Source organism: Morone saxatilis, unplaced genomic scaffold (assembly GCF_004916995.1).
Source record: "Morone saxatilis isolate NCDOM2014 unplaced genomic scaffold, NCSU_SB_2.0 Contig23, whole genome shotgun sequence".
NCBI lineage: Eukaryota > Metazoa > Chordata > Actinopteri > Moronidae > Morone > Morone saxatilis.
The window spans coordinates 15,465,523-15,492,451 of NW_023339796.1; the positions used below are offsets into that span (position 1 = coordinate 15,465,523).

Here is a 26,929-nt window from a genome sequence, read left to right on the forward strand (position 1 = left end):
TAGATAGATAGATAGATAGTAATTATTATAAGATCAAAGTTTGCTCAACAGAAAATGTCGGACACTGCAGACAAACCTTGGAGACGGAAGGAATGAAGGTTCCTTTTGGCTCGTATCCCTGAGCCTCCTCAAGTATATTCCTGTCTTCATTGAGCTGAAAAAAGTTAAGAGCTTGTTAAAATACAGTAGAGAGGATTGAGACAATAGTGTAGACACACAACTGCCTTATTGTCAATTTAAAACTCATGCAACTCACCGTGACAAGAGGATAATCTTTGGCAGGCCTAGTGGTACCCAGACAGGTCTCTCGAAGGTAATGCTCAGCTGCAAAGGCTTCTTTCAGCCCCGGGAACAGATTCTCATACTCCGTAGGGTCTGCTAGGGACTCGGCCGCCTGTAACGAATATTCAGTACAACATTGTCATGATCAACAGGAAATATCCAGATATTAAAACTCTTTTATTCTCTTTTTTAAGGCAAAATTTTTCTTAATCTTATCTTTTCCACAACTTATCTGCTGTAGCAATGTTGTTTCTAATAAAGAAAGATCCTGATAACAGAACTGACCTTCTGGTTGACCTTGGCCAGGTTCTCCCTCCACAATTTGACCACACGGGACACCTGACTGGGCAAGTAGGTGCGAGCCAGGAAGGCAGCTTCAGGTAGTCGGTTTGTCCTGATCAGAAGCTCCAAACACTGATCCAGTCTGGAGAAAAGATGACATGTAGAAAATTACATTTCCTTATTTGCCCACCAATGTCACCACCTTTCAGTCTCATTCTTCTGGTACTCACTTCCCCTGCAGGAAGTAGGTCATGAAGGCCACATTGTTCTTGCCGTCCCTTTCTGCCCCCTCAGCCAACTTGCCCACCATAGTGGCATTACCGGAGGCTGTGGCAAGGAGGAGCAGGCCGCCGTAATCCTGGGCGTGGTGCAGGCACTCCTGGGCCAGGCCGAATTGGCACTTACTGATCGCCAGCTCAGCTAGCTGCTTCCACTTCTGTTCCGACTGCAGGGGTTAGAATGAGAAATGTACCGTGAGCGTCTCCGGCAGTGTTTTAAAAAGGGGAAAAGATGTGATATGCTATTGAGTTTGGTGTGTGAATGTTCTTACCTCTGCCTCCACAGCCAGCTGATAGGCGATCTTCAACTCTCCCAACTGCAGCGCCAGTTCAAACCTGTGCTCTGGGTCTGTGGACACAGCCAGCGCCTGCTGCTTGAAACCCTGAAGAGACACAGAGACAAAACCCATCATTCTACAAGTATACACCCCTTTGGGATTCAAAAAAACATTATAATGTAGAATGTCATCTGCTATCACTAATAGTGCCCCTGCATGACTGTAACATAAAATTCTAGTGATGACGTTATGTTTCCGTTTCAAGTCCTACCTGTTGAGTTTCGTACAAAAAACACATGCAGCACCTGTATCTTTTCTGTTTTAGAAGTTGAATTAAATAAAAAAGTACATCTCATTACCTGTTTCTCCAGGAAATGTGCCACCCTGGTCCGCTGCTCTTTAGGAATTGTGGGTAGCACCTTGTCAGCCATTCCAAAGTCCCTCCTCATCACGGCAGTCTGGTACTCCAGGACGGAGACCAGCAGGGAGTAGCTGACAATGTTGAGCTCCTTGTCTCCCAGGTACAGACGGTCATCTTTTGGTATGTAACCCAGCAGGTACATGGTTCTGAAGTGAGAGAAGGCAGGAGGTGGTAAAGATGCAGCATCCATCACAGCATTCAAAACATTTAGAGCTTAGCGGCTGTTTTTCTACACTTCGTATGCAACTCTGAAGGGTTTAGTTTATTATTATGATGAGCATATAGTTTACATGTTGTTTGAGAGACACAGACAATGTTCAGAGTCTTTAAACATACCCACTTAGATTCAAGCTAAACCATTTATTTTTGTACCTGTCCAGATGAGCAATTGTGACGATCTCTCCTCCTACATAGTAGTTGAGTCTGTTCACAGAGCTGGTGTAGATGAAGCAGTCTCCTACCCAAAGACCAGTCTTCACAATCTCCTGGATCTCTCCCTGGACCTGGACACAAAAATACAAAGATGATGAATGTAAAGTACAGTTTTAAAGTGAAGTTGAAGCTATGCTATGGAATATGTGGGTATAAACAAAATTGATTAGGGCATACATTAAAACCAATGACTGAAAAAAAAAAAAAAATAATTTAATTAAAACAGGATGTGTATGCATCTACACCCACCTCGAAGGCATCTTCAATACCATCTTCGGTCACTCCTTCATTGTTCTCTTGAGAGGAAGCTACTTTCTCCGCCATATAACGCAGAATGAAGAAGGACTCCTCTGTAGCGATGCAGACCAGTTCACCAGAGTCTGACCAGAAGATCTGGACAAATTATGAAAGAGTTATTAAAATTACTGGACAACAGCCACAGTTGGGTGTAGAACCAAATAATTTGGTAAACACTGCCAGAGACTACATTTAGTAATACAGTCTTACGTGTTTGGGCTGGATCTCAATGCGGCGGACCAGCTCTGTGTTCTCCCAGTCGTAAAATGCCAGGCCATTCACTGACCTCACTCCAAGCAAGAAACCTCCATAGATCCCTGCAGGGAAGAATGGGAACCCATCGAGTGAAAAAGACGGTGGGAACTATCCACTTCCAAAGCCACCATACTACTATAGAGCAATGTTCAACTTACCTTCAGCTCCAAAGTCGGGCTTAAAAGATTTCTTTTCTTTGAAATTTTTGAAGATTTTGACGATACTGTTGCTCTCTCTGATGGCATATCTGTAAGGTAAAAAAAATAAATAAAAAGTGTAGCAGTTAACTTTCATCTCTCTGGTACAGAGGTATGGTGCAGAGAAGTATCTCATCTATTTCAAACATCATACTTACTCAGAGGAGTCATGTGCCCAGGCAAACTCCTGCGCTGAGCCAAAGCTCTTGTTCCTCAAAGCCATTGCAGTATAGATGATGTACTCTCCATCTCCGCACACCACAACAAACCTGGGGCACAAAAAAAAAATGCAAAAATGAGTGACAGGGATTTTATTATAAATGTATCTCTAATCTGGCTACTGAAGACAAACAGTAGTTGTGCTCATGTCAGTTTCTGGAAAAAAAAACAATAGCTAATCAAAGGGCCTGTGGTACCTTCCATTAGGGTTATGCTGGATGGTCTGGGGGTAAATTTCACAGCTGCCCATGTCTTTGACAGCCAAAGGCAGCCTCTCTCCATCCTTGATCTCAGCGTCACCCATGGCCTTCAGGTTGGCTTGCTGTATTTCACTGTGTTTAGCCCAGATGATCTTCCCGTTAGAGTCCATAGACATGGCCGGCTCCTCCCGCCCCACCTCCATAGCAGAAAGACAGGAAGAGAAAGAAAAGACAACTTAGTTTTGGATACTTTTCATAATGACAATTTCTTTTTTAGTCAAAATAAATTTTCAAGCATTTTTTTTTTTGTTCTGTTCACCTTGATAATGATGCTGCCTTCGTCGTAGCCCAGCGCCACATTGTTGGAGCCCCTGAGGCCGCACACGCACCACACTCTCTCCATACCATAGTTCAGAGTGCTCTCCAGGCGGTAAGTGCTTGAGTGCCATATACGCACGGTGCCTACAGGGGGAGGAGGTAATGTTGATAAAGCAACGATCAATGAGACCATAAGAAGACGCGTTTGTGGTGGAGATTTAGTGGGATTCCTGCTCACCATCCTCTGATCCAGTGATGATAATGGGCAGCTCTGGATGGAAGCTGACACAAGAGACGTTCTGGGCGTGGCCCTCCAGAGTCTGAACACAGGTCTTGTTCTACAACACAGAGAGAAAGATAGTTGAAACATTTAAATATAGACACAATGCTTAAGGATTCTCACAGAAAGGATTTAGCAGATCATTGAAGAACGCAATCTTTTTAGAACTATCAGCTCCTTTAGTATGCTATAATCTTTGATTTAATCTTTAAATTTAATGATACAAAAGACCTTTCAGCAGGAAATTAGCCTGTGCCCGGCTCAAGTACTTGTTAGTTCCATGATGAGTGTTTTGTTGCTTACTCTCACCTTCCTAAGTGAATGAAAAGGTTTCTAACCTGGTAGTCCCAGATCTTGACTTGGCGGTCATCAGCCCCTGAGATTAGGTAGGGCTTGTCTCCTCCACTGTAGTAGTCAATACAATTCACTCCTTTCTCGTGACCCTCCAACGTGAAATTGGGAGATGAAGAGCCTAGCTGCCAAACCTGAAACCCAGAGGACATTATAGAGAATGACTGAAATGTACTATAACCACATGATTATGATATTATATGATATGTGTGTGTGTGTGTGTAGAAGGTAAGGTGTGTAATGTAAGACTTAGCTTTATGTAGTCATTAAAGAAGCTGTAGTAGGATCTGGGTGTCCCACAGAACTCACCCAATGACAAGATAAAATTAGCAGCAGTAAAAGTGGCAACAGCAATTCTCTACCTTAATAGTCCTGTCCAGGGAGGCACTGGCAAACTGATTATTGTCCTTGGGGTTGATGACAATCTGCATGACATAGTGAGTGTGGCCCTCAAACACTTGGCTGCACGACCACTTCTTCTCCCAGTCCCATAGTTTGATCAACATGTCATCTACACAGAAACAGAAACAGAAATACATGAATGCATGTGTGCACTCAAAAATACATGTGTGTTTGAGGACACCAGTGTAAAGACACATTTAAGTTGTGTGATGAATAAAGTCTAGTGTCAAAACATCACAGCTTTACTAGCATACCACTGCTGGTGAGGATGTAGGGCTGGGTCGGATGGACAGCAATGCAGCGGATGTAGTCAGAGTGGGCCTCAAACATATGGACCCGCTCTAAGGTGTTGTAGTTAAACACACGGATCTGCATGTCATCCTGCGCGGGGAGAGAAAAGGGGAGAAAAGATTATTATTATTATTGATTATTGAATATGATAATTAGCTGAACACACAGCTCAGAAAATAAGAAAAACGTATAGAAAGATAATCACATAACACTCCTCAAGATTTTACTGCACATACCTACGTAACCACACCAAGTTAAACACATTTAAGCTCATACTCTCTTATTACTAGTTTGCAAAATAAATGTCACGGATGACGACGGTCAGGGCGGTAATCCCACAAACAATTGGTTGTAACTCACTGCTCCAGTGATGACCCAGTTCTTCCTTGCCACAAACTTAGAAGCTCTGACAGGAAGGTCACATACTTCAAAGGTCTTGACCAGAGTCTGGGGAAAAAAGAAAGAACATTGCTGACATGGTTATGGTTTGCAGCATCATCACTACTTTCAGGTGTCCATCAAATCACTCCGTGTTCTTGCATAAATGTTTGGCAATCAGTCTTTCTATACCGTGTAGTGCAGCTTTGTACAGGTGGTCCAGTGATTTGTGGTCATACCTGTGTTTCGTGGTTCCACACACAGACACTGCCGTTGTACAGACTGGCCAGCATCCATGGCTCAGTTGGGTGAAGGTCCACACTCTTCACTCGGTCTGACCTGGCTGTCAGCCTCCGCTTAATGTCCAGCCTCAGAGGCTGAAAGGATACAGGACATCAGTGTCTTTTCCTATGCTGTTCAAACTCTCCGTGTAAGTTGCTTTTTATGGGCATTTAACTATTTCATTTAGTAGAAGTCTGTAGCGTCAAACGTAAAAACCCGGAATAACAGGAAAGGCAGTACAGTAACCGTTAGCATGCTAACACTGAGCCTCATATATTTCAGAGGCTCCAATAATCCTATACTTACACGACCTATAATGAATAAATCGACAACTGACTCAAAACAACTGTAAGCACATACAAAGGTTACAGGCCGCCGTGGTTAGAAATGTTAACAGCAGTCAGCTACAAGCGCTCATGCTAACTCAAGCTAGTTAGCCGCTAAGCTATTTACAAGGATGCATTATTATTTGACACTGCTTAATTGTTCTTTAAAAAATGAATCGGGTGACATGTACGGAAACAAAACATGACGGTAACTACTTTTAAATGTCTCTCACCATGTTTTATCCCCTCGTTGTCGCAATAAGATCAGATAACTGTGTTGGGAACAATTGCAATCCGGGTCCAAATGTTGCGACTCCAGTGAACAGAGCAGTGGATACTGACGTGGAAGTTCCTGTAACTCAATCTCGCGAGAGTTGCGCGGTGGAAGTGGTGACGTGACACGGTCAGCTGCGGCTGCTGCCACGGTGACAGGAAAGCAAACATAATGCAGTTTGTCTTGTCCCTGGGTGAATGAGTTCAAACACCACTATACCAAGATACTGTCACATTACTAGTTTGCACTATTTCATACGTGTCTGAGATTTATTGAGCAATAAATAGTTAATCGTTAACTGAAAATAAACCTATACATGAATGAGTTGATTTAATTCAACTATATAGAGGTGTTTGAGGACATTGGGATGACCTTGGAAACTGTGCCAGGCGTGTTTTTGTAGCAAGGTATATCCTACATACAGTAGTTCATTTGTAAATATTGGGTAAAATGTTAAAACATAAAATAGGACTATAGACGATATATTATAGTAACAGTAAAATGTTGCAATAACATTTTAAGAAAATCCCTAGTGAGAAACTGAGCTGACTGGACACCACAACCAAAAAACAGCATAGGCCTACACATGCACTGAATATTAACTGTGAGGCATCACGGTAGAATCGGTCTGATTACAAATAGCTGTCAGTCATTACTTTAGAAAATAACTACGTACGCCCTCAAGAGCACAGTCAAACTAATCCTAGTGAGGGAAGAGGAATGGAAATAATTTATAATAATAAACAACCATCTACCAGCTATTTTCCAAGCCAGCCATCGCATTATGCTGCATAGTGATGAAATATATTAAAAACACTTTGCACATGGTTGCATCAACTTTTCCAGAGAAGTGGAAGAGGTTTAGATTTGGTGTTATTGTTATATGTTGTCATTTCATTACACCTCCAACATACTACCACATCTTTCCAGCAGATGGCGATTTAAGAATTGCTTTAGAAAATACCCAACTTTATCAATGATAGGAAGTGTTTAATGCAATGTGTAACAGATACTTTTACTTAATTATTACTCGGTTCTTTAGTTAGTGTTACACTTTCTATAGAAGAAGTACGTTAGTTCACATTAATTACAAGTGTTTTAAAATAAAAGGTACTATTAGTCAAACTTTGATATCAGTTTGACTTTCTAGCAGCCACCTTGTGTAAAGTAATGCTATTAATGCTGGTGTTAGACCCACTGTATAGACCCAAACTCACAGCTGATTCATAACATCAACAGGTTTGTTTTTATTCACATACAGAACGAAACATTGTCTGAAAAACACCGTTTTTTATTTTGTTCATCAGTTTGATAAAAACATGTTATTGAGCTAACAAAGACCTTGTTAACTGAGTAAATGGAAACAAAAGCAGATATTTTGCCTTTTATTCTTTTCTCTTGAACACCTGAACACAAACTATGTCTTCACACGTCAGCTCCTGTGGGAGAAAATTCAATCTGTTAATATCATTCAGCAGAGGGATAATTAGAAAGAAATGAAAGCAATAACATTGTAAAAACTGTCCTTAGACAACTTAACAAATGCATAAGCCCATGTTCTGGTTCAAATCTTTCACAAAACTCTAATTATAATGACAGATACTGCCAACCCACCAGGTAGAGTTTGTCTCCTTCGATCCAGTGTTTCCAGCCACGGTTGGCTTTCTCTCCTTTCTGAGTGCACACCAGCTTGTCTCCCTCCCAGGTCACCACACTCTACAACACAACATTTAGTGCATTCATTAAATAATGAGCTTAATTCATAACTCTGTAATGTATTCTTTTCTTTGTGGTAAGGAATTTCCTCTAATGACAAGCCTGTCACTAAACTTGCATTCTCTACTCTTACCGCTCACAGGCTGACTTTTTAAACCTCAAAGTTACTGCTGCTATTAAGACTCGCCAATTTAGGATTGCTTTCATGTTGATGTGTAATTAGCACTGAATGAAAACAGCTTTTACTGTAGACTAATAACACTTGCTCTTCTTTTTCATAAAAACATACTAAACATATCGGTCAGTGTGCCTCTGGGGAGTCTCAGAAAAATTGTCACTAAAATAAGCTGTGCTGTCCCAAAATTATAATTAAACGTACACTATTAATAAATAACAACTTGTTACACATAGGCCTATTATATTGAGACTGTGAAAATACAATGCTTTAATAACCTCAAACTGTTTTATGAATTCAATTAAAAAATAAACTTAATTTACTCTCACAACAACATTTCCTATTTTCCTTGTGGCTTATTATATTATATGGCTAAAATGCCTGCAGGTATCTGAGGTTCCATTGGCAAGTCATTTCTGTCAGTGATATTATGAGAAACTGTAAACATATTTAAGCCTGGTCTTCCCTGGACTTCTTTTTCAAAGGTTTTCCATTCGTTGGCATTCAACGTAACAGTGCATCACTGCTCATCTCTGTTCATTTTTTACCATCGGCACAATACTGGTGATTGCAGCTCTGATACCAAAGACCAATCTTTGCCCTGGACACACTTAGATAACGATGTTCTCATTATCAGAAGCAACAAGGAAAAGGGGAAATATTGACTAGTCAGATAAACTATCATGGGCTTGTCACTTCAAAGACTCCATATACAAGAGAGATCAACCCACCTTGACATTTCTGTTGTCTAGTCCCTTGGTGTACTCATCAAATTCAACCCCTACAGTGAAGGCCAGCTCATAGTTCCTTAAGGTGCTGAGTGTTTTGAAGTCAAACTTGTCTCCATCTTGAGCTACCACTTTTGTCTGAGACAGGGAGATGGCAATTTTCCTTGTTGCAAAGTCAATATCTAGGGCCAGAAAAGAGAGACTGATTATACATATATACGTTTTAGAGTAGCCAGATTGTAGTACATAAATTCTATTTTTACAGGAATAGCTGAGGTAATGTGCAGAGTTTCACTCACTTCAATGTAAATTCTTACAGTATAGTCTTGATTTTTGTTCATGATTGAAAAGAAAAAATGCAGCTGAGAGTAATTTTTGTATTTGACATCATAATTGTTTTATATTCAATAATCTGTAGTAAAATAAATGCTATATAAAACAATTTTTGCATTACCTCCAGATAAGATCTAACAGTAACACAAGGAGAGAGAGCATGAAATTGGATGATTTTGTTACACGTGGAGCTTGCTTACCTCTCACATCACCTTGTAATACTACATATAACTTATAACAAAACATATGACTGCATCTCAAACCAAAATAAAAAAAGTTTCTTACTCAGCACTTTCAAATAATCCTCAAATTTGTCACTGGTTTCCAGTATCCATTTCCCATTGAAGTCTACAGGCATGGTGGCAGCTGGCGTTGTTGTAGACTTTAGACAGTGTAAGGAGGGGGAAGGTGCAGGGAGTCCTGCTGCTTTTATTTGAGTCAGGGGGCATGAGGGCAGAAAACTATTGATAAGTGAGTTTATGGCTTCAAAGTGATTGGCAGGGGCAGCTATTTAGGAGGCGGAGGGGGAAGACTAACCCTTTTCTCTCAGCCTTTATACGGTCACTGGGGGAGGTTGCAAAGGGCCTATATGAGGGTGCGCGCACACACACACACACACACACACACACACACACACCAGCTGTGTCCCACATGCACTTCACACACATGCAGACACTACAGTGATGGTCAGTGTACAATGTACAGACAGAAGAGGCTATTTTGTAACATCTGCCAACAGTGTGTGCTCTTTATTGAACTTTTTCTGAGGCAAACTCAAATACTAATCCAGAATACCTGAACTTTGAGCATGAAGGTTAATAAAGTTCAACTGGTCTAACAGTAAAAAAATCTGCATTTGTGAATATTTCTGGAAATACGTTAAATAGATGCAATTTCTCAAAAAGTTCAGTTAACTTGTTTAAAATGATCTTGAATTGAAAAATCCAGAATCTATGAAAATGCAAATAGGTTTATTTCAAAAGTATAAAGTTTTAATCTTTGAGATGTTGGTCATATCAAACCCATTTTCTGATGCTGTTTATGGCTTTATTCTCAGTTAGTTATCTGTATATATGGTAGTTAGAAATGTCAGTGACGGCCATTCCCACACTGAGACAAGTTCACAGGAAGCTATGGTCAAAATGCATTTTCTGCTCCCAGTGATTTATAAAGAGGTAATTTCTGCTGAAGTCTGGGACATTATTAAAATGTGCTGCATTACCACCAGTAACCACAGGTGTCGCCAAATCAAGCAGGACTCAGTTCTTAAGGATTACAATTCTAACTACCAGACACAAGATATCTAAAAAGTCCATTCTCAGTGCACAGTGTATGTTCTGAAGGGGTCAGGTTCCCATATCACACTTCTTTGAGTTGCATATTAAGATGAGCAAAGAGAACCTTTCCCCCTACAGTTAACAGGGTGTCTCCTAGTGCACATACATCATTATTCACAGTAAAGTTAAAACATCCTTGTGAATTAACAACAAGGAAAACATTTTTTTTTAGTAGAGTAGACTTTGAAATGAACGAAAATGAAATGCTCTGTGTCGAGCTGCTCGCCTGTTGATTGTTGATCAAAATGAGAGTTGAGTAACAGACTCTCAGCCAGATTACTCGCTGCACTTAGTAGAAACGTTTTATGGAGAATAAATGCAAATATAAAATTTACTCTGGCGCCAGACTCTGTTTCGACCCCTCCCTGGGAGCATAATTTTTTTAATCAGCCAAAGCAAGAGCAGGGAGAGATCAATAACAACCCCCTGGGGAACCATAAATAAACAGTGCCTGCAGGTAGATGCTGGGGTTGTGGCGGGGTGTGAATGCACAAGATGCAGCAGGAGGCAGAACAGCAGGGCGAGCAGCAACAGGGAATGAGCAAGTGAGCTGGACAGCTTATACAGACTGCCCAATTGGTAATGGCACTGCACAAAGTGAGCTGACTGATGAGCTGATTCAGAGTGTGCTTCGAGTTGTCTGAAGCTCCACAGGCTTCACTTCACTCACTGAAACTCTTAAGTAGATTCCCTGTGTGCATCTAGAAAAGGTAATTTCAGGTAAAAGGATAAAATTCAGTAAATAACAACCAGTCATTTCTTTTGTGTGACTGAACTAACAAAAACATTTTACTTTACCAACAAGTCTGATTAACAAAAAAAAGTGATTTAACCATCAGAAAAAGACAAATGACATTATGTAGCACTGTTCACTTTATTGATTAATTAATTAGTTTTACTGTCAATGTCACAGTCCCAGAGGAATTTGGGAGGGATAAATACACACATTATATCTGATATCCATTCTGGAGAGTAAGCATCAGTAGCAAATGAGTTCACAGCCCTCAAACACACTCACACTTTTATCTTTTTCCATCCACAGCAAGCCTTCAGAGAACTAAAATGCATTACCAATCTGGCTCACCCATCAGATCAGTTACACCCACAGTAGCAGTATGCATGCGTCCAACACATCTAAACTGCCCCTGCCACTGTACTCAATTGTATAACAATATATATAATGTGAATAGGCTTTGGCAGAATAATGCAAAAATCTGATGTGATGTTTGGCAAAAGTAGCGTTTGTAATAGAAAAGTACATAAAAGATTGGTAGATGGACCTATATAGAGATGTATGAATGGACCAAAGGGAAGGTGGATGGTATGTCAGAGTCTTCCAACTGTGAGCCAACGTCATCCAGGGGCACAGTCCCGTTCAGTAAGAGCCAGCTTAGGTTTTCTTGAAGACCTGCTGGCAAACAGCTCCTCCAGCTCTCAGCTCCTACAGAGAACAGAAGGTAATTTAAAGTTTTTAGACGGACCTAAAGGAATGACCAAGAAGAGGATGACATAATCAAACGCCCTACTCTCCTCCCTAAATTGTACAATCAGAGAAAAACAGTTGTCTGACTTTACCCTAGGCATCCAGCAACCTTCTAGCAATCTATTTTCTGCCAACAGAGGCCACTGTTGCTCCACATTAAAACCTCCTTCCAGCTCTTGGGAACTTCCAACTAATAACTAATTTCATGGTGGCTGATTGAAAACATCTGTTGGCATCACTTAAACCAAATAATTTGGCAGATTTTTTTTTGCTTAGCTTTGATAGCAGTAATCACAGAGAGGGAAATCTGATAATGCTGAGCTAATGAAAATGGTAATGTGCTAGTCATTACTTTAAAGTCTTTTCAGATGCTAATGTTTTCATTACAGGCCACACTGGGCCACACTATGAATTTCACTTAGGACATGTTTTAAAAAAAGAAAAGTTAATGAAGTCCTTCTAACAGACATTAGATTGGAAAAGTCCAGATAATACCATGACAGTGGCCGATGCTGATGCTAGATGACGAGTAGCAGAATCTGTATGGTTTTTCATTTGAAAATATATTAAAAAGTTCTTTCTTGAACATATGTTTTTCCTCTTAAAACAGTACCCTTACAGGTAGCTCCTTAAATAGTATGATTTATTTCGTAACAAATGAGCACAATGACAACCACACACTTGCATAAACGTTTTTCACGGTGTGAATGAACCTCACACAGCATACATGTAATGTAACTGCTTTTGGAGCCAGTGAGCCGATTCAGAAGTCATACATAAAAAATATATGCTCTGCACATACAGAGCTGAGAGGCATTTTGGATTTGGATTAAAGTGTCTAAATTGCATACATTAATATTCATGACAGGAGCTGATGTTTTCTCACCAGATGAAGCTCATCTCCTTCCACCCAGTGGGTCCAGCCTCTTCCTTCAATCTCTCCCTTCTGCACACACACCAGCTTGTCTCCTTCCCAGTTGATGGTGGTCTGCATGAGGTCACAGGTCAGGGAGAAAATTTGATTATAATACATGATGTGGATGCATCATTTTTTCTCTCATAGAAATATAGGGTTGAACTTATATACATGTATATGTTTATGTATGTGGAAGGGAAGCCTCAGTCTTCCTCCACCACCTCTTAAAAAAACAAATTCTGATCAAATTTGCACATACAGACACACGTGACGCTTTCTCTCAGCTGCCCTCCAAACAGCTTATAGCTTATCTATAATCAGCATACGAAAAAGGTTTTTCAAGAGGGACCACAGATAATCTTTGATCCTGTTTAGTATTCAGGGATAAAATCTGATTAAATAAAGGCAAGTCTTGCCTATCCAAGTTATTTTTTTCTGCAGTAACTGATATTGGTCCTCATTACATCAATTAATTGACAAGAGTGTGAAAAGTTTGAGGAAAGTTTTGTAAGTAAGTGCAACGTTTTGTATAAAATGGCTAAATCTCAGCACACCATATGCTCATTATAATCTGGAGGGGTGCCACCAAGAAAAGTCAGTTTATACATTTTACAGGTTTTGCACCAATGGGAGATGTGTTAATGCAAAATGGCCCCCTCACCTGCAGCAATGTAATTTAACTATAGCACCTAAATAAGTGGTTTAACAGGTTTCTCAAGCCTTTAAAAAAAGTCATGCATCATGTATACGTTCATTAAAATGCATTACATGTCCTCTTTGGTCCAAGTACTCACCATGCATTTCCTGTCATCCACTCCCGACAGATCCTCCTCGAACTCTTTGCCCACATAAAAGTCCATGTTGTAGTTTTTGAAGGTGCTGAGGGTTTTGATGATGATGTGGTCCCCGTCGTGGGTGATGTCCTTGTCAGGCTTTAACAAGGTGGCGATTTTCCTGATGGCAACATTTACATCTGAAACAGGTCCCCAAAGAAGGAGGCAAATAAATAAGAAACAGGAGAGAAGGGGAATGAGTTTGAACCAGTATGTGTGTGCAGATATAAAAACATGTTGCAGCAGTGTTTATTTTTTCAATCCGGTTTGTTTATTTTGATGCAAAGTGGAACATTTCTGTCGAGTTACATTTAAAAAGTGTCTGGTATTCCTGACCATAACTACAGTTATTAGTTAAAAGTAATTGAAAGATGTTAAGATGTCACAATAAATGTGCATTTATCTCATTAATGCACTGATACAATGGGAGATTTTAAATTGAACACTAGATGACTGCAAACATGATGCACTACTACTTCATGTATAGCAGAAGATTATTTACAGCTTTACAATGTCAACTTTTTGAAATTAAGAGCTTAATATTTGTGATTTAATAATGATATGCCTTTACCATGCCTATTCATCCACTACCCCCTGCTGCTATCAACTCACCAAGGGCCTTCAAGTACTCCTCAAAGTTATCATTGGAAATCATTTTCCAATATCCATTCAAATCAACTGGCATGTTGGCTGTTACTCTGCTGGTTTCCTTACTTCCAGTGAATGAGGAGGTCCACTGTGGATGGCTACTTGTGACTGAGTGCACAACCTGCTATGAAAAGCCTCAATTTGAACTCTATACTCACTTTAATCTGATTATCTGCCTGTATGCGCCTCCCAGAGGGAGGGCCTCTGTTGACTCGGCGTAACACCTCACCATGCTTTCCTGACATCGGGGGAACATGCAGCATGCATACATAATGTTGAATACAATTGTGTGCTTTGTGTTGGAAAATGCTTATGTGGGATTAGGATGTAAACACTTCCTTTATTAACTGACAGAGATGCACTCATAGGGAATTCCACGTGTGTCAGATTTGGCCTGTTTCTGTTGTATAAGATGAAGCCACTTCAATCATGTTTTAATCAGGGTTATAATCGTGATGCAGGGCCATAAACAATCTCGCCTAATGAAGTAAAATCACACAAAGATCTATTAAAACACTGATCAGCCAGTGAATGTGGCTGAATGGAGTGCGCAGTGAGGATAATATGTACAGAACAAAAGCAGAATCACCTGAGTTTAAAATGATCCAACTGGAACAATTAAACACAGCACAATAGGACTGTCACATCTTTTGTCTCGCTTAAATAACTCAATTAATTTGGTAATCTCTCTTTTGGGCCAGCTGCAGCTAACCCACTGTCTAAATCCTTTACTGACTGGAACACAGACAAAAAGACAAACACACATACACAGACCATCTTTCAAAGGATGCCAGTTAGTATCATTCACAGTGGTGCTTTCAGCCATTGGCCTCAGTGAGAAAACACCTCCTGTAGCTGCGCAACTGTCAGGATTACTTTAAATCCTTTGGTGGAAAAAAAAAAACATGCCTCGCAGACACAGTGTGTGGATGATAATGGCGAAGCTGAATAGATCCACAATGAATTGCCGTTGTGCTAAAGTAGAAACACCAACAATGATCTTAATGTAAGGAAAAATTAAAAACAGGAAAGGGAAGTTTATATTTGTACAATTAAAAACTTACACATTGGGGCATCCGGATAGTCTGTGGTAGTTAGGATGCACGCCATCTAATATAAACAGTACATGCGCGCACACACACACACACACACACACAGTGGTATTTTATTCATCTATTTTACTCTATATAATGTTTGTATGTTTTTATCATTAGTATACAAGGAACGATGAACAAAATGGCCATTAATAAACTTCGTATCCTTGTATTTTAAATGCAGTGGAATACATTTTTCAAGTCCCTCAAGTTTAAGACCTTCATGTTGTAAAATAAAATATTCAGAAAATGGAACTGAACAGGGCACTTTTTTTTTTTTACTCCATAACATCCTGATGAATATTTGCACCTTGAACTATGTTTCACAACCTGTCTTTTATGAAGTCATTTTGTTTGGTTGTCTTTGCTGCTTTTGATCTTCTCTGCTTTCTGAAAAAAAATCCTTTGTTAATATGATTCAGTTTTCAGTTTCTTAAGTTCTTATTTTCTAATATATCTTAATATCAGTCATTGAATGCCTGTCTCTGTTCGATAAAGGTTGGTAGACTTTGAAAACACCAGGGGAAATACAAGAAATAAGTCCATGCCTTTATAATTTTATCCCTGGGCAACTCTGATATGTTTTATATTTATATAAATATATTAAAATGTAAAACGGCAGTAGTGTAGTATCTAGTACAAACTTCCTTCTCTCTCTGCAGGTGGGATTTGGGTTGTTGGGGGGACTCATGACCCCATTATTTCTAAAATCCTGGTTACAGCACTGCCTGGTTTATGATTATATTTTAGCTACATGGAAAAACACCAAGCAGACAAAAATACTTCAAATATACAGGTTTTAATTTAAACTGCAATGATGTTCCATATGTAAAACTACAAAGGATGTAAACTTTTAGCAAACAATTGTTCATTCAAACTGTGGCACAAAGATGAGGCTCAGTATCTGCAACACTGTGTATGATTCAAAAGACACCGTGTAGACGCTTCTGACTGAAAACAAGAGATGGTTGGAAAACACATTTAGGCCAACTGGTGTGTCTCTGTAGGCATCTGCAGCTTGTGCAAACCTCTATCATGCTGCAGTCCGGTGGAATTCAACAGAGCTACCAGGCCATGAAGAGAAGCAGTGATCTGTGAGTGAATTCACACTTCAAGGGCTCCCATGTTCGGCTCAAAGCTGCACCCTTCCATCAATCAGTCATCCAGACTCTTCACTGGCTGTTGTGCTTCTTTGGCGAGCGGCCTCAACACCGTGCCTTTATTTTTCCTCTCACTGTCTTCCGTGTAGAGATTGTGCTGATGAATATATTCTATCACAGTGTCTGGGATCAGGTATTTTACGCTGAGCCCCCGTCTCAGAGCCCGGCGGATCTCTGTGGCGCTTGTCTCGTTCCTAACCCATTCCCTCACCAGGAAAATGTTTTGACGGTGGCGCGAGAGCGTGTCTGACTCGTGCACTGCTCTCTCAGGCTGAAGCCCCCCTCGACTGACGCAGACGAGGCCAAAACGCCCGGACACCTCCTCCACGTGGTCGTCCCGCCACAGGCCAGGGATCTTGAAAGTGTCGAGGAAATCAGCTCCACACAGGAGCTTCAGCTGGGGACAGGGACCTGAGGGAGAGGTGGAATAAGGTAGTGAGGAGGAAGACTGGTTACTTCTTTATTAATCAGACTCATCAGAATCATCTTTGAATGTCTACCCAATAAATTCACATATACACATATAAATAGGTTGTGATTTCTATCATTCTGACTCTTCCTAATGCTGAGGGAGTTGATATGCAGTGACGGGCCAGAGCTAATGCTCAATATAATTCATTCTGAGTATGATAACTAATTCTACCTTAAGGTTTATAGTGCTTGTTGATGTAAACAATGATTCATAAAAATAAAGAGCTTGCCTCAAATCGGTCCCATTAATCCTTTGTTTTTACCTTCAAAAGGTATTCACTCATCAGTCACCTGTACAATTTTAATTTTCACCTTTCTGGCATCACTAGTTTCATTCAAATGATTTCACCCAAAATTATCCTGTGATCGGCTTGTTCATTAAATCACTGACGTATCAGTTCTAATTCTGTGTTATTTTCTGAGCAATCATGATGGCAAAGAGTGACATAATCCTCAAGAATAAATGGAAACAGCCCAGGGAGCATTTGCCAAAAGGCTAATCCACAATCAAGCTAAATAAGCTTGCGCTTCAGAACCAATTTTAAGGTCCTTTTGTTGGTTTGTAAAGCTCTTAATGGTTTTAGATTTGCTTATACACTATGAACCCTCTAGAACCCTTAGGTGGTCAGGTAGTGGCCTTTTAATTAAAAAGTCAGAACAAAGATCCATGATGAGGCATCTTTTTATCACTATGGTCCTCCAGTGTTTCCTCACTGCAACTTGATAAGATATGTTCACCAAAACATATATTACTTTACTTTACTTTGTGTGTGTGTGTGTGTGTGTGTGTGTTTGAGTGTAATACATTCTGATTGATTGATTGAATAAGGCATTGGTGATGTGAATATCGAGGAAAAATTGAGTGAACATTTTGAGTCCGAACCAGACCAAATTCAGAACATGACGGAAACTGACATACTAGTTGCACAAATGTCACAACTTAGATATTCATGGTGCTGGAGGCTAAAGTGAAACCTAACAACACCACCACAAACTCAAACTGAACTGCGATTTGTGTTTAGAAGACTATACATAAATTAACTAAAAACAGACCAACAGAGACTTTGTTTTGGCAAGAATGTCCACCTTTACAAACAACATACGCAGTTTTCCACTTCATCTCTGACAGATCTCATAGCTATTCCTATCCACAATTCTATGTTTCATAAAAGCTTTATGTAAAAAAGCTGTAGGGCCCAAACAGATATGACTGTTAATGACTTTGATAAATCACAGATGCTATAGCTATGTATTTGTGAATTGGTTTCTCCTTTACACACACACACACACACACACAAAGTCTCAACAGTATTAAAATGATCCCTAATACTCTTTAAACACTGTTAGTCAGAACCCCAGAGCACCATTAGGCTTCTACTTTGCATGTGTTAAGCACACACAGGCACATTATGTAGGACTGATGTAAATCCTTAACCCGTAGGGCTTGTTAAAGATTTGATACGTAATTTGCAATGTGTGTTTTATATGACGGAAGAATACTATTATTATGTAAACTCTAATCTCAAAAAGAGTACGTGAGGGTGTACTTTGGCACAGCAATGCTAAAGTTAGCATGCTAACATGCTCACAGTTACAATATTAATATGCTGATGTTCAGCAGGTATAATGTTTACCATGTTCACCATCTAAGCGTGTAAGTATGCTAACAATTGCTAATTAGCACTAATACAAAGTGCAGCTCCGGCCAATGGAAATGGCTTTAGTTTTGCAGGTATTTGGTCATCAACTAAAGTATTGGACAAAGTCAAACTTTGACCTTCTGGTGGCGCTGGAGGAAAAGTCAGGAGATCACCAAAGACACCAGGATTCATCCTGTGGGGGCCATAACTGTCTGTACAAAATTTCATTCATCCAACTCTTGTTGAGATATTTATATTTATATTCATGACATATTAGAATCAATGTGGTGAACTGACCAACCGACACCGACATCCCAAAATGAGAAGAATTCACTACCAATGCCACAAATTAATACCAATTATAGAATGCCTGAAAACAGTCAAAGGCTTTCTGAGCTGATTCCAAGTTCCCAACAGTAAGAGGTTCTTACTTGAGAGGGGAGTGGTGTTTTCATTGGAGTCACTGTGCCTTTCTGTGCTCTGCTCATACTCCTTCAGAATACGCCCATAATGATACCTGCCCAACAACCAAAGGTATGACAGAAAGAGAGAGGGAGAATTTATTTCTTTCATTTATGTGAATGGTTGTTAGCAGTAGCTTGTTGTTGTACATTCATGTATTATTTACGTCACTGTTTATGCACGTGCATAGGCAACATGTTTTTCTATGTAATGCCATTCGAGCCTTATAAAACTGGACTGAGTTATAGAGAATCACAGAGAAACTTGTAAAAAAAAGATGAATGAAAAACTTCACTGTTTTCAAGTAAAGCTTCTTAAAGCTGTTCTAGTACATTTGCGGGGAGTGAGATGACGTGTGCCTGCTCTGGACAACGGGTCACTTCATGCCTTGATCAGCACCCGTGTTGCGCAAACACTGCTTAGAGTAAATCACCTGGGGGTGGGGGTGGAGGTGGGGGGTTAACCCATGAATGGATTTGCGAGAAATGTGGAGCAGCAAAGACGAAGAGTGGATGAAATGGAAGAAGTTCAATGCCGGTGTAGGAGGCCTTTTTAAAATAAGTCTAATACATGACATACAGTAAGTGTGTGCAATAATACAGTGTGAGGTACAATTCTTCCATTAGATGATTAATTCCCTGGGGCCAAAGATATGGAGTGGGCCATTACTTAGACTTAGACATCCCTTATTCACATCACCTCTGCTTGCCTTTTGCAACTACACTGTTCCCACTCGGCCAGTGAATTTAACAGCCCGTGCCCTCAATTTTACCTCATGAAAAACCCAGACCTGACATGGGTTCAGTCTAGTCTGGCAGCCCCCAAGAGACCAGAACCCGAAATTTAGGCTCAGGGAACCTGGCAATATTCTGTTACATAAGAAGTTGAAGCTGGCATGCAGCAAGGCGGGCAGAGGAGGGTACATTACCGTGAAAATCTACAACGTGTCAGAAAAGAAAAAGTATTTCTGTTCCAACAAGGATAAAGAAGGATGTAACAGGAGACAGTAAAAGCTAATGGAAACCATGAGCAGTTACAGAGTAACAGTCAGAACCATGATGTGTTTGGTCCTGCCATGAAACCAAAAGATCTCCCGTGACATGCTATCATGTCAGTAAGGAGCATAATCATAATCACAGCTCTGACACTGTTCGGTCAGTTGTTCCCAACCTTTTTCCTTAGGGAAAACCACTTCTTCTATCTAGTAAACTGACGACCCCTGACTAAGTGACACATTTTATGGATATTTCATATTGTATTCAATACATAAGAGTACAAAACAACTGATAAACTATACCATTAACCCAAACAGTGAACACAATAACTGCTACTTTGAGTAAAATGGGCAATTTGGATGAATTTTGTTTAGTTTAGTTATTTTCAGTGAATATTGCATAAGAAATTAGTTTTTATGGAGGTTTTTATTCAGTTCTCTGTTTGTATTATGTATATATTTTAACAATCATACATACTTTATAGGCCTCTTTTTTGGCACATCCTCTGTGTTCTTCTCCCTGACACCTGGCCATTGTTCTGTTGGCACTCCTTTAAATTAAGCCTTTCAACCCCCCGTGAAGCTTTGGCAACCTCTAGTGGGGGTTCTGATTGGAAACCACTTGTGTAGGTCAACACAGAAAAAAAATCGCATTTTCTCTGTACTCTGCCCAAATTACATTTCTGTGAAGTAAATCTCCTCTCTCATAAACGACGGGAGCATTCTGATTTACACAATGGAAGGACAGGGAATTACTTACTGCATTATAAAGATGTTGTGTAATAGTGGATCTAATCACTGATGTAGTTTGGCAACTGGTGACAGAGGGACCAAACACTTTCCTTGCTTTAAACATGTTTTATACCTCATGGTGACCACAGTCTCTGTCCAGTCTGGCTGCTCGCTCTCCCATTCATCAACCGTGACCCAGTTGGAGCTCTGGAGCGCCAGCTTTGCCATAGCAATTCGGTGCTTAGCAAGTACCAGGCCTTGCTTTCCATAGCCGTCACTCACTGGAGACACGATGCCACCCACCACCTGGTACTGGCCTGGAGGGAGAGAAGATTAATACAGTTTTTCTGGGTCATGACAGCCGATAGAGAAATGGAATATAAATCAGTGGTAATCTCTGAGAGATACTGATGTTATTATTACTGCTTCATCAGATCTCACATTTGAGGACAAACGCCACAACTGATCTTTTTACTGATCAGGGAGATGAAGGCACTTGAGCATGACATGAAGTATCAAACTATATAATTACTCGTGGCTTATAATGTGTAATCGATTTGAGGGGCTTAGAAACAGCTTTAAACAATGAGTTAGACTAAAAGTTTAAACACGGGTCGTATTTGCGACAGTAGCACAAACAGTTAGCAAACAGGAGAATGAAAACACATTTTCTCATTACCCTCAATTTAGTCAGCTGATGTCTTATAGGTGAGGGGTCAAAGGGAAACTATAAGAGCATTATTTATGTTCGTGCAACTTATATGAAAGCATCTTAGAGAGAGCTGACTCAGGACTAGTAGTAACTCTTAAGATATAATGATGTTGTTATGACCATGTGACAAGGCCAGTACTCGTATTAAGAGCAGCTTTGGAAGCAAATGGCCCTGGGTTTATATAAGGAGACTGTGTCTGCTGACACGGTTACATGGGGCTGTGTGGCATCATGTCAAGACACGCAACCTCAGGTGACTGACTTCATAATTTAAACAAAAAGAAAACAATAAGGAGCGCAACCTAGGTCTCTGCAGCATCCGAAAAAAGTCACACATGGTTTGTATATTTGCAAACAGTCAATGAGATGAATTTTTACTTTTAATGTATTCATGTTGTTGATTGCAGTTCAGCAAATACACAATAATGTGGGGTGTTTAAAGCTGCATTAATCAATATTCGGGCCACTAGGGGGCTAGGATTCCACAACAGGCTGAAAAACTAAGCCCTGTTATTGTCTTATAAAGTTGTTACAAAGGTGTTAGCAAATACCCTGCTTTCTCATCACAAACAAACACATCACAAACAAAGCCACATTAGCATTCATTTGAAGTCATGTTTGTGTTGGACACCTGACATGCAGGTCTAATATTTATTCTCCTTTGAGCTCTTGGATTCAACCAATTTCTGAGACAAATACATCTTTGGCTTGTTAGGTGTTCAACTTTCTTCTCCAGCTAGTCTCTAACTTTGTACGTCTGCCGTTTGGTGCTGGGTAGATAAGAGACAGTAGGTTTATCAGGGCTTGTTTGCTGGGAACAACTCCATGCTGCTGCGGTTGATGAGAGCGGGGAAACCAAGCCATAAATTTGTAGAACATAAAAGAAGAACAATGAGTATAAAAAGCCTTGTAGAGCTGCAGAGTTGGGTCATAATTCTCCATAGGTTTATCTCTGTGAGCAACCGCACTCTCACTATACACATAGCCATTTGATTCATTGTTAATAAAAATAATATTAATTGGTGGCTATTATCTAGGAGCTTTTACAGCAGCTGCTTTGACCCTGAAGGTTATCTAGAAAGTCAAATAAAACACATTAAACGATTAACTGGCACAGTGTCTGTGATGTCCGGATCTGACCTGTGCTGTGCATGTGGTCTCTGGCCAGCTCAAACAGCCGCATGTGCTGGTTGGTGATGGGATTAAAGGAGCCACAGGCTAACAAGACTAGTGGAACGCGGCTGGTGGCCATCTTGGTTTACCCCCCTCACACCACTGTCAAAGAACTCTGGAGGAAAGCAGAAGAAAGAGTTATTAACAATGTGGGAGTCACACAGCGGGAAGAAAAGGAGAGGACTGAAAGAAGCTGACAAATAGAGAGAGAGTGAGTCCTCTTCTGAAGCATTATGCAGGATACTCTGCACCAAGATTTTATATATCGAAAAGTCAGTCTGTGCTTATAAGTACCTGCCACGTTATAAAAGTTTGGCAGAGGTTCGCCTTTGTTGCATTAAACCTTAACAACCAATTTGTCATTTGTAATCCCAAAGCACCCTACAATGTATGAGTACAGCGTTAGTATAGGTGGCCCCAGTGAGAAGCAACCCATAGCATAGCCAGTCTCTGCCCATTTATCACTGGGACACCCAAAGCTGTTAGAAACACTGGCAAGAATAAATGTGGCGGCATTTTGCCAGAGTCAGACACTGGAGGAGGGGAACGACTGCAGTGGCACTTTGTTTTAATGTGTATGTGAGTGTGTAGAGAGAGTCTATCGGGAAATGAACACCTGCCAATGTCCACACATAAGTTGGTTTGCTTCAGCTAGCCTCTCTGGCAGCTATGTAGCTATCACTTGAGGAACTACTTACAATGTAAACATGTGCTTTGGTAGTTAAATGGTAAACTGTATGTGCACTATATAATGCCTGTCACCTTCCTGTCCGAACACAAGATATATTGTTCATATAATAAGGCGATAGCCACATTACCATGTTACCACCATTTGTGTTTCCTCTAAATATATTTGGTCTTGTATTTGCATGACTTACCCTGTTTTAGAGATCCCAAACCAATGCATTTTATGTCCCATATATGTGGTATAATGCCCTTTTTGCATTTTATTATTCCCTTAGTCCTGCTTGCTTGAAAAGTGCTACAAAAAGAAAAACACCTTTATCTGAATGACTGATCCAAGGATTTATATTGGATTTTACATGAATGCCATGGCTCATCTACTATACGCAACTGATGTCTTGAGACAGGGCAGATCATAAATAAACTGTGCGATGTTTGACTTTAAATCACAAGTAAACTAGACAATTCTTTGGTCTGGTGCTGTGTAGATCTAGTGCACTGGTGGCAGGTGCACAAGTTCAGCTCTTATATATACATATACGTTATATATATATACTGTCAATGGTTCAACACACCTGAGACTGTCGCCTTCACACGTTTGACGCTATTGGACAGCAAACAAAACAACAATCAGTGAACGAAGCTTTGACATTGAACAGGCGGCTAACAGTAATTAGCCTAGCACAGCAAAGCGACAGACACACACTTGAGGAGAAGTATGAATGACACTGAACAACAGCACCTTCAAACGGTTATATTACAAAACACACTACGTGTAAGGGTAGGAAATGTGAAATAATTTGTTTAAGTTACCTGCTGTTTACATTGTTACAGTTCGGTAACTGTGTCACACTCTTTCCACTCCCCCTTTCCGAGGAGCTATAGCTCGATGGTTCCACAGAGGAAAACCGACTCAACCGCGACCCCTGCTGGACAGAGGTCATTCTGAGCAGAGTGAGGGAGCTCTCCGTGGTACTGAAATACACTGGACGAAGTGGGCAAGTCTTTTGTAATGACACATAGTAAAGATGGACAAAACATGTTATTTGTTTGAGACCAGTATTACACTGTTACACTAAGTTTTAGTCCAACATGTTGAGTCTTGAGCGTCTGTGATTGAGGACAACATCTTCCCAAAAGAAACCTACTGTAATCATCAGCTGACCTTTACTGCCGTGCTGCATCAAACACCTACATGTTCCTGGTAACCTTTCATTCTATTGTTGTTAACTGCTTGTCAGATGAAAAGGAGAAGCTGTGTCAAACACTAATTGACTGTCTGTAGTGCACCCTGCAACTGATTAAAAAATGGCCGTACAGCAAATGATTTTTCCGATAACTCTGCTTTATCGCAGAGGGATAAGAATTACCTTAAAAGAATGTGAAGGTTCAAGTAAACGCCATGGCATTTCACAGACCACTGGTATATAACAACAGAACACTGCCTAGTGTGGACAGTTATGTCTGTTATGCCTACTGTATGTGCATGCATAAACATGTAGCTAATTATGTTAGCAATTTCACCTATTTCGTAGTAGGGTAAATGTGTTTTTGTCAGTATTAAACCCAACAATGAACTGTGGGTTACATAGGCTTTTTGTTTTTTTCATGTGTCCTGATATCCTGCATCACTGGTTCAGTGGTTTGTTAATATGAAAAATAAAAGTTCATGTTCATGTATGCTGATTGAACTATCTAAGATAAAGTTAACATTTGTAAGTACTATGCTTTTTAATGTGAATTCTTGGCAAACTCAAAGTTCTTATGCAGTATTTTACTGAATGAATCTATTTGTTAATAAGATGAATAATTTAGAAGTCATAAACAATTGAATAATGTATTAGTTATGAACTGTTTGGGCTTGCAAGAGCTGCTGGAAAGAAGGGAAGACAACCAGGCTACTCCACATCTCCACATGAGTTTGTGTGAAATGTGTATTTGTCAATAACATAACAAGCAACACTTCAGTGATGCCACAGTGAATTACTCCTGCCCCCTGTCCTGTATGATTGCCGGGCTGGTGGCTCAACCACAAGTAGAAATTTGCTCATTGCACCATCCTTCCCACGTTACTGCTCTGCTGTAACTTAGCTGCCACTACCCATAGAAACAGCCAATTGGGAGTATGTGTGTGTGTAAGTGACTGTGTGTGCGTGTTAATGTGGTCCTGTGTGTGTTTGTCTGCATATGTGTGTGTGTGTGTCTCTGTTCTATCTTTGTTATCCTCTTAAGTCACTTGAGGTCTGCCCTCTCTCTCTCTAATCCCCAGAACACACACCCACACCCAACAGAAGACGAAACATGGGGGAATAATTGAAGAACATACGGCCGTTAGAGGAAAACCAGTGATTCTGCCACAGGGTGAAAACTGAAAGGCTCAAATCTGTGAGGGGGAGTATAGCTGTGCTGTACGGGCTCTTGTTAGGAGGATACAGCTGGAAAAACATCATATGCAGCAGCTGCTTCATTCGACTATGAAAGGAGTGTTGCTGTAAGAAAATGAACAAGAATCCGCAGTTCATGGTACTCCTTAATTAAAGCAATCTTTTTTTTTTTTTTTACATTTCCCAAATGTAGCCTAACTTACACAGTTAATGAAGGGTAACAGCTAGCAAGGATGCACATAGGTCTAATCTGAAAAACAAATGCCCTGCAGGGCATCACCAACATATGGCCCCTGATATAAGATCACATCTGATACTGTATTTTTTATTATTATAATGAGCAAATGTCAAGCAAATGTTAGTGTGAAGATAATTTAGAACAGTTTGGTAGTTGTTCAGGTTACTTATTCAGACTTTCCGCTCATTTTTACTTGTTTTCTTGTGAATTAATTAGTCCATTCATTTCGCCTCTAGAATGTACTAGCAGAAGACATTGTTTTGTTTTCACACTTTCACACTTGTTCTGGTCACAAACCAGAAAGGTTGAGGAAACACTGAATTTGGAAGTTTCGTGTGTTGAAATTGGCAAATTAATGTTTGTGTATTCATGGCACTGCAACCCTCTGGCTTCCATATTAAATCAGACATTGCTTCATTTTCGGGAATGTGGTAGCTCCTGGTGTCCAACCTTGCCATAGCTCGGGGTTTACTGAATTGATTAAAAAACTGTAGCTGTGTTGCTGTAAAGGAATGCAATCACTGGCAGCTAACTGTCGGTTACAGCAGCCCTTTCCTGGGGTGTCAAAATCAATCTTTTCCCCTCTTAACACCGAACTACCAACACATTCACACACATCTCAGACAGATCCCCTCCCTACATCTCCCCCTCTCCATCCCTTGCTCCTTCTCGCTACAGTTCAGTCAAGCTTGCCAAAGAAAATCAGATTATGTCCGAAACGGGCGCCTTTATTTTTCAGTGTAAAAATTTAAAATTTCTCATGCTTGGCGGGGGCACCCATAATCAATTAAGTGTTAAAACACGTTTTAAAATTATTTAATTTGCACTATATATAACCCAGCCTTGTTTTGGTACCGTTATTTGACGTTACTCTCTACAGCAACAGTCGGTTGTGTTTTATTTTGAAAACGAATAACCGGAAGTGTTGTTTTATTGACGCTGTTTGAACGTCAGTCTCTCTCTCTCTCTCTCT

At 40.2% G+C, this 26,929-nt stretch overlaps 3 protein-coding genes across 3 annotated transcripts in view; all 3 read right to left on the reverse strand.

The window, feature by feature from the left end:
* The window catches only part of copb2 (COPI coat complex subunit beta 2), a 7,058-nt gene extending 935 nt beyond the window's left edge, over positions 1 to 6,123 (reverse strand). The window contains exons 1-20 of the mRNA XM_035671269.1: positions 6,003 to 6,123; positions 5,401 to 5,538; positions 5,144 to 5,230; positions 4,747 to 4,873; positions 4,453 to 4,601; positions 4,078 to 4,224; positions 3,698 to 3,797; positions 3,461 to 3,603; positions 3,139 to 3,338; positions 2,881 to 2,991; positions 2,684 to 2,772; positions 2,481 to 2,587; positions 2,223 to 2,366; positions 1,914 to 2,044; positions 1,480 to 1,687; positions 1,115 to 1,225; positions 795 to 1,009; positions 568 to 706; positions 257 to 394; positions 77 to 154 (exon numbers count right to left, since the gene is read on the reverse strand). Coding sequence (XP_035527162.1) covers positions 77 to 154; positions 257 to 394; positions 568 to 706; positions 795 to 1,009; positions 1,115 to 1,225; positions 1,480 to 1,687; positions 1,914 to 2,044; positions 2,223 to 2,366; positions 2,481 to 2,587; positions 2,684 to 2,772; positions 2,881 to 2,991; positions 3,139 to 3,338; positions 3,461 to 3,603; positions 3,698 to 3,797; positions 4,078 to 4,224; positions 4,453 to 4,601; positions 4,747 to 4,873; positions 5,144 to 5,230; positions 5,401 to 5,538; positions 6,003 to 6,005 — 2,565 coding nt within the window. The 5' untranslated portion in view covers positions 6,006 to 6,123. The remainder of the gene's footprint in view (positions 1 to 76; positions 155 to 256; positions 395 to 567; positions 707 to 794; positions 1,010 to 1,114; positions 1,226 to 1,479; positions 1,688 to 1,913; positions 2,045 to 2,222; positions 2,367 to 2,480; positions 2,588 to 2,683; positions 2,773 to 2,880; positions 2,992 to 3,138; positions 3,339 to 3,460; positions 3,604 to 3,697; positions 3,798 to 4,077; positions 4,225 to 4,452; positions 4,602 to 4,746; positions 4,874 to 5,143; positions 5,231 to 5,400; positions 5,539 to 6,002) is intronic.
* Positions 6,124 to 7,413: 1,290 nt separating this feature from the next.
* On the reverse strand, positions 7,414 to 24,247 carry LOC118334520. The gene is made up of 12 exons (XM_035670442.1): positions 24,148 to 24,247; positions 22,618 to 22,765; positions 20,899 to 21,082; positions 19,009 to 19,094; positions 16,464 to 16,877; positions 13,526 to 13,704; positions 12,702 to 12,803; positions 11,674 to 11,813; positions 9,281 to 9,456; positions 8,666 to 8,844; positions 7,658 to 7,759; positions 7,414 to 7,482 (listed from the first exon to the last, which is right to left on the reverse strand). Exons 2-12 carry the CDS (start codon positions 22,727 to 22,729, stop codon positions 7,429 to 7,431), a joined length of 1,728 nt encoding a protein of 575 aa, XP_035526335.1. The 5' UTR covers positions 22,730 to 22,765; positions 24,148 to 24,247; the 3' UTR covers positions 7,414 to 7,428.
* Positions 11,723 to 14,357, reverse strand: LOC118334979 (retinol-binding protein 1-like). Its single transcript, XM_035671126.1, has 4 exons — positions 14,177 to 14,357; positions 13,526 to 13,704; positions 12,702 to 12,803; positions 11,723 to 11,773 (listed from the first exon to the last, which is right to left on the reverse strand). Exons 1-4 carry the CDS (start codon positions 14,247 to 14,249, stop codon positions 11,723 to 11,725), a joined length of 405 nt encoding a protein of 134 aa, XP_035527019.1. The 5' UTR covers positions 14,250 to 14,357.
* Positions 24,248 to 26,929: the final 2,682 nt, after the last annotated feature.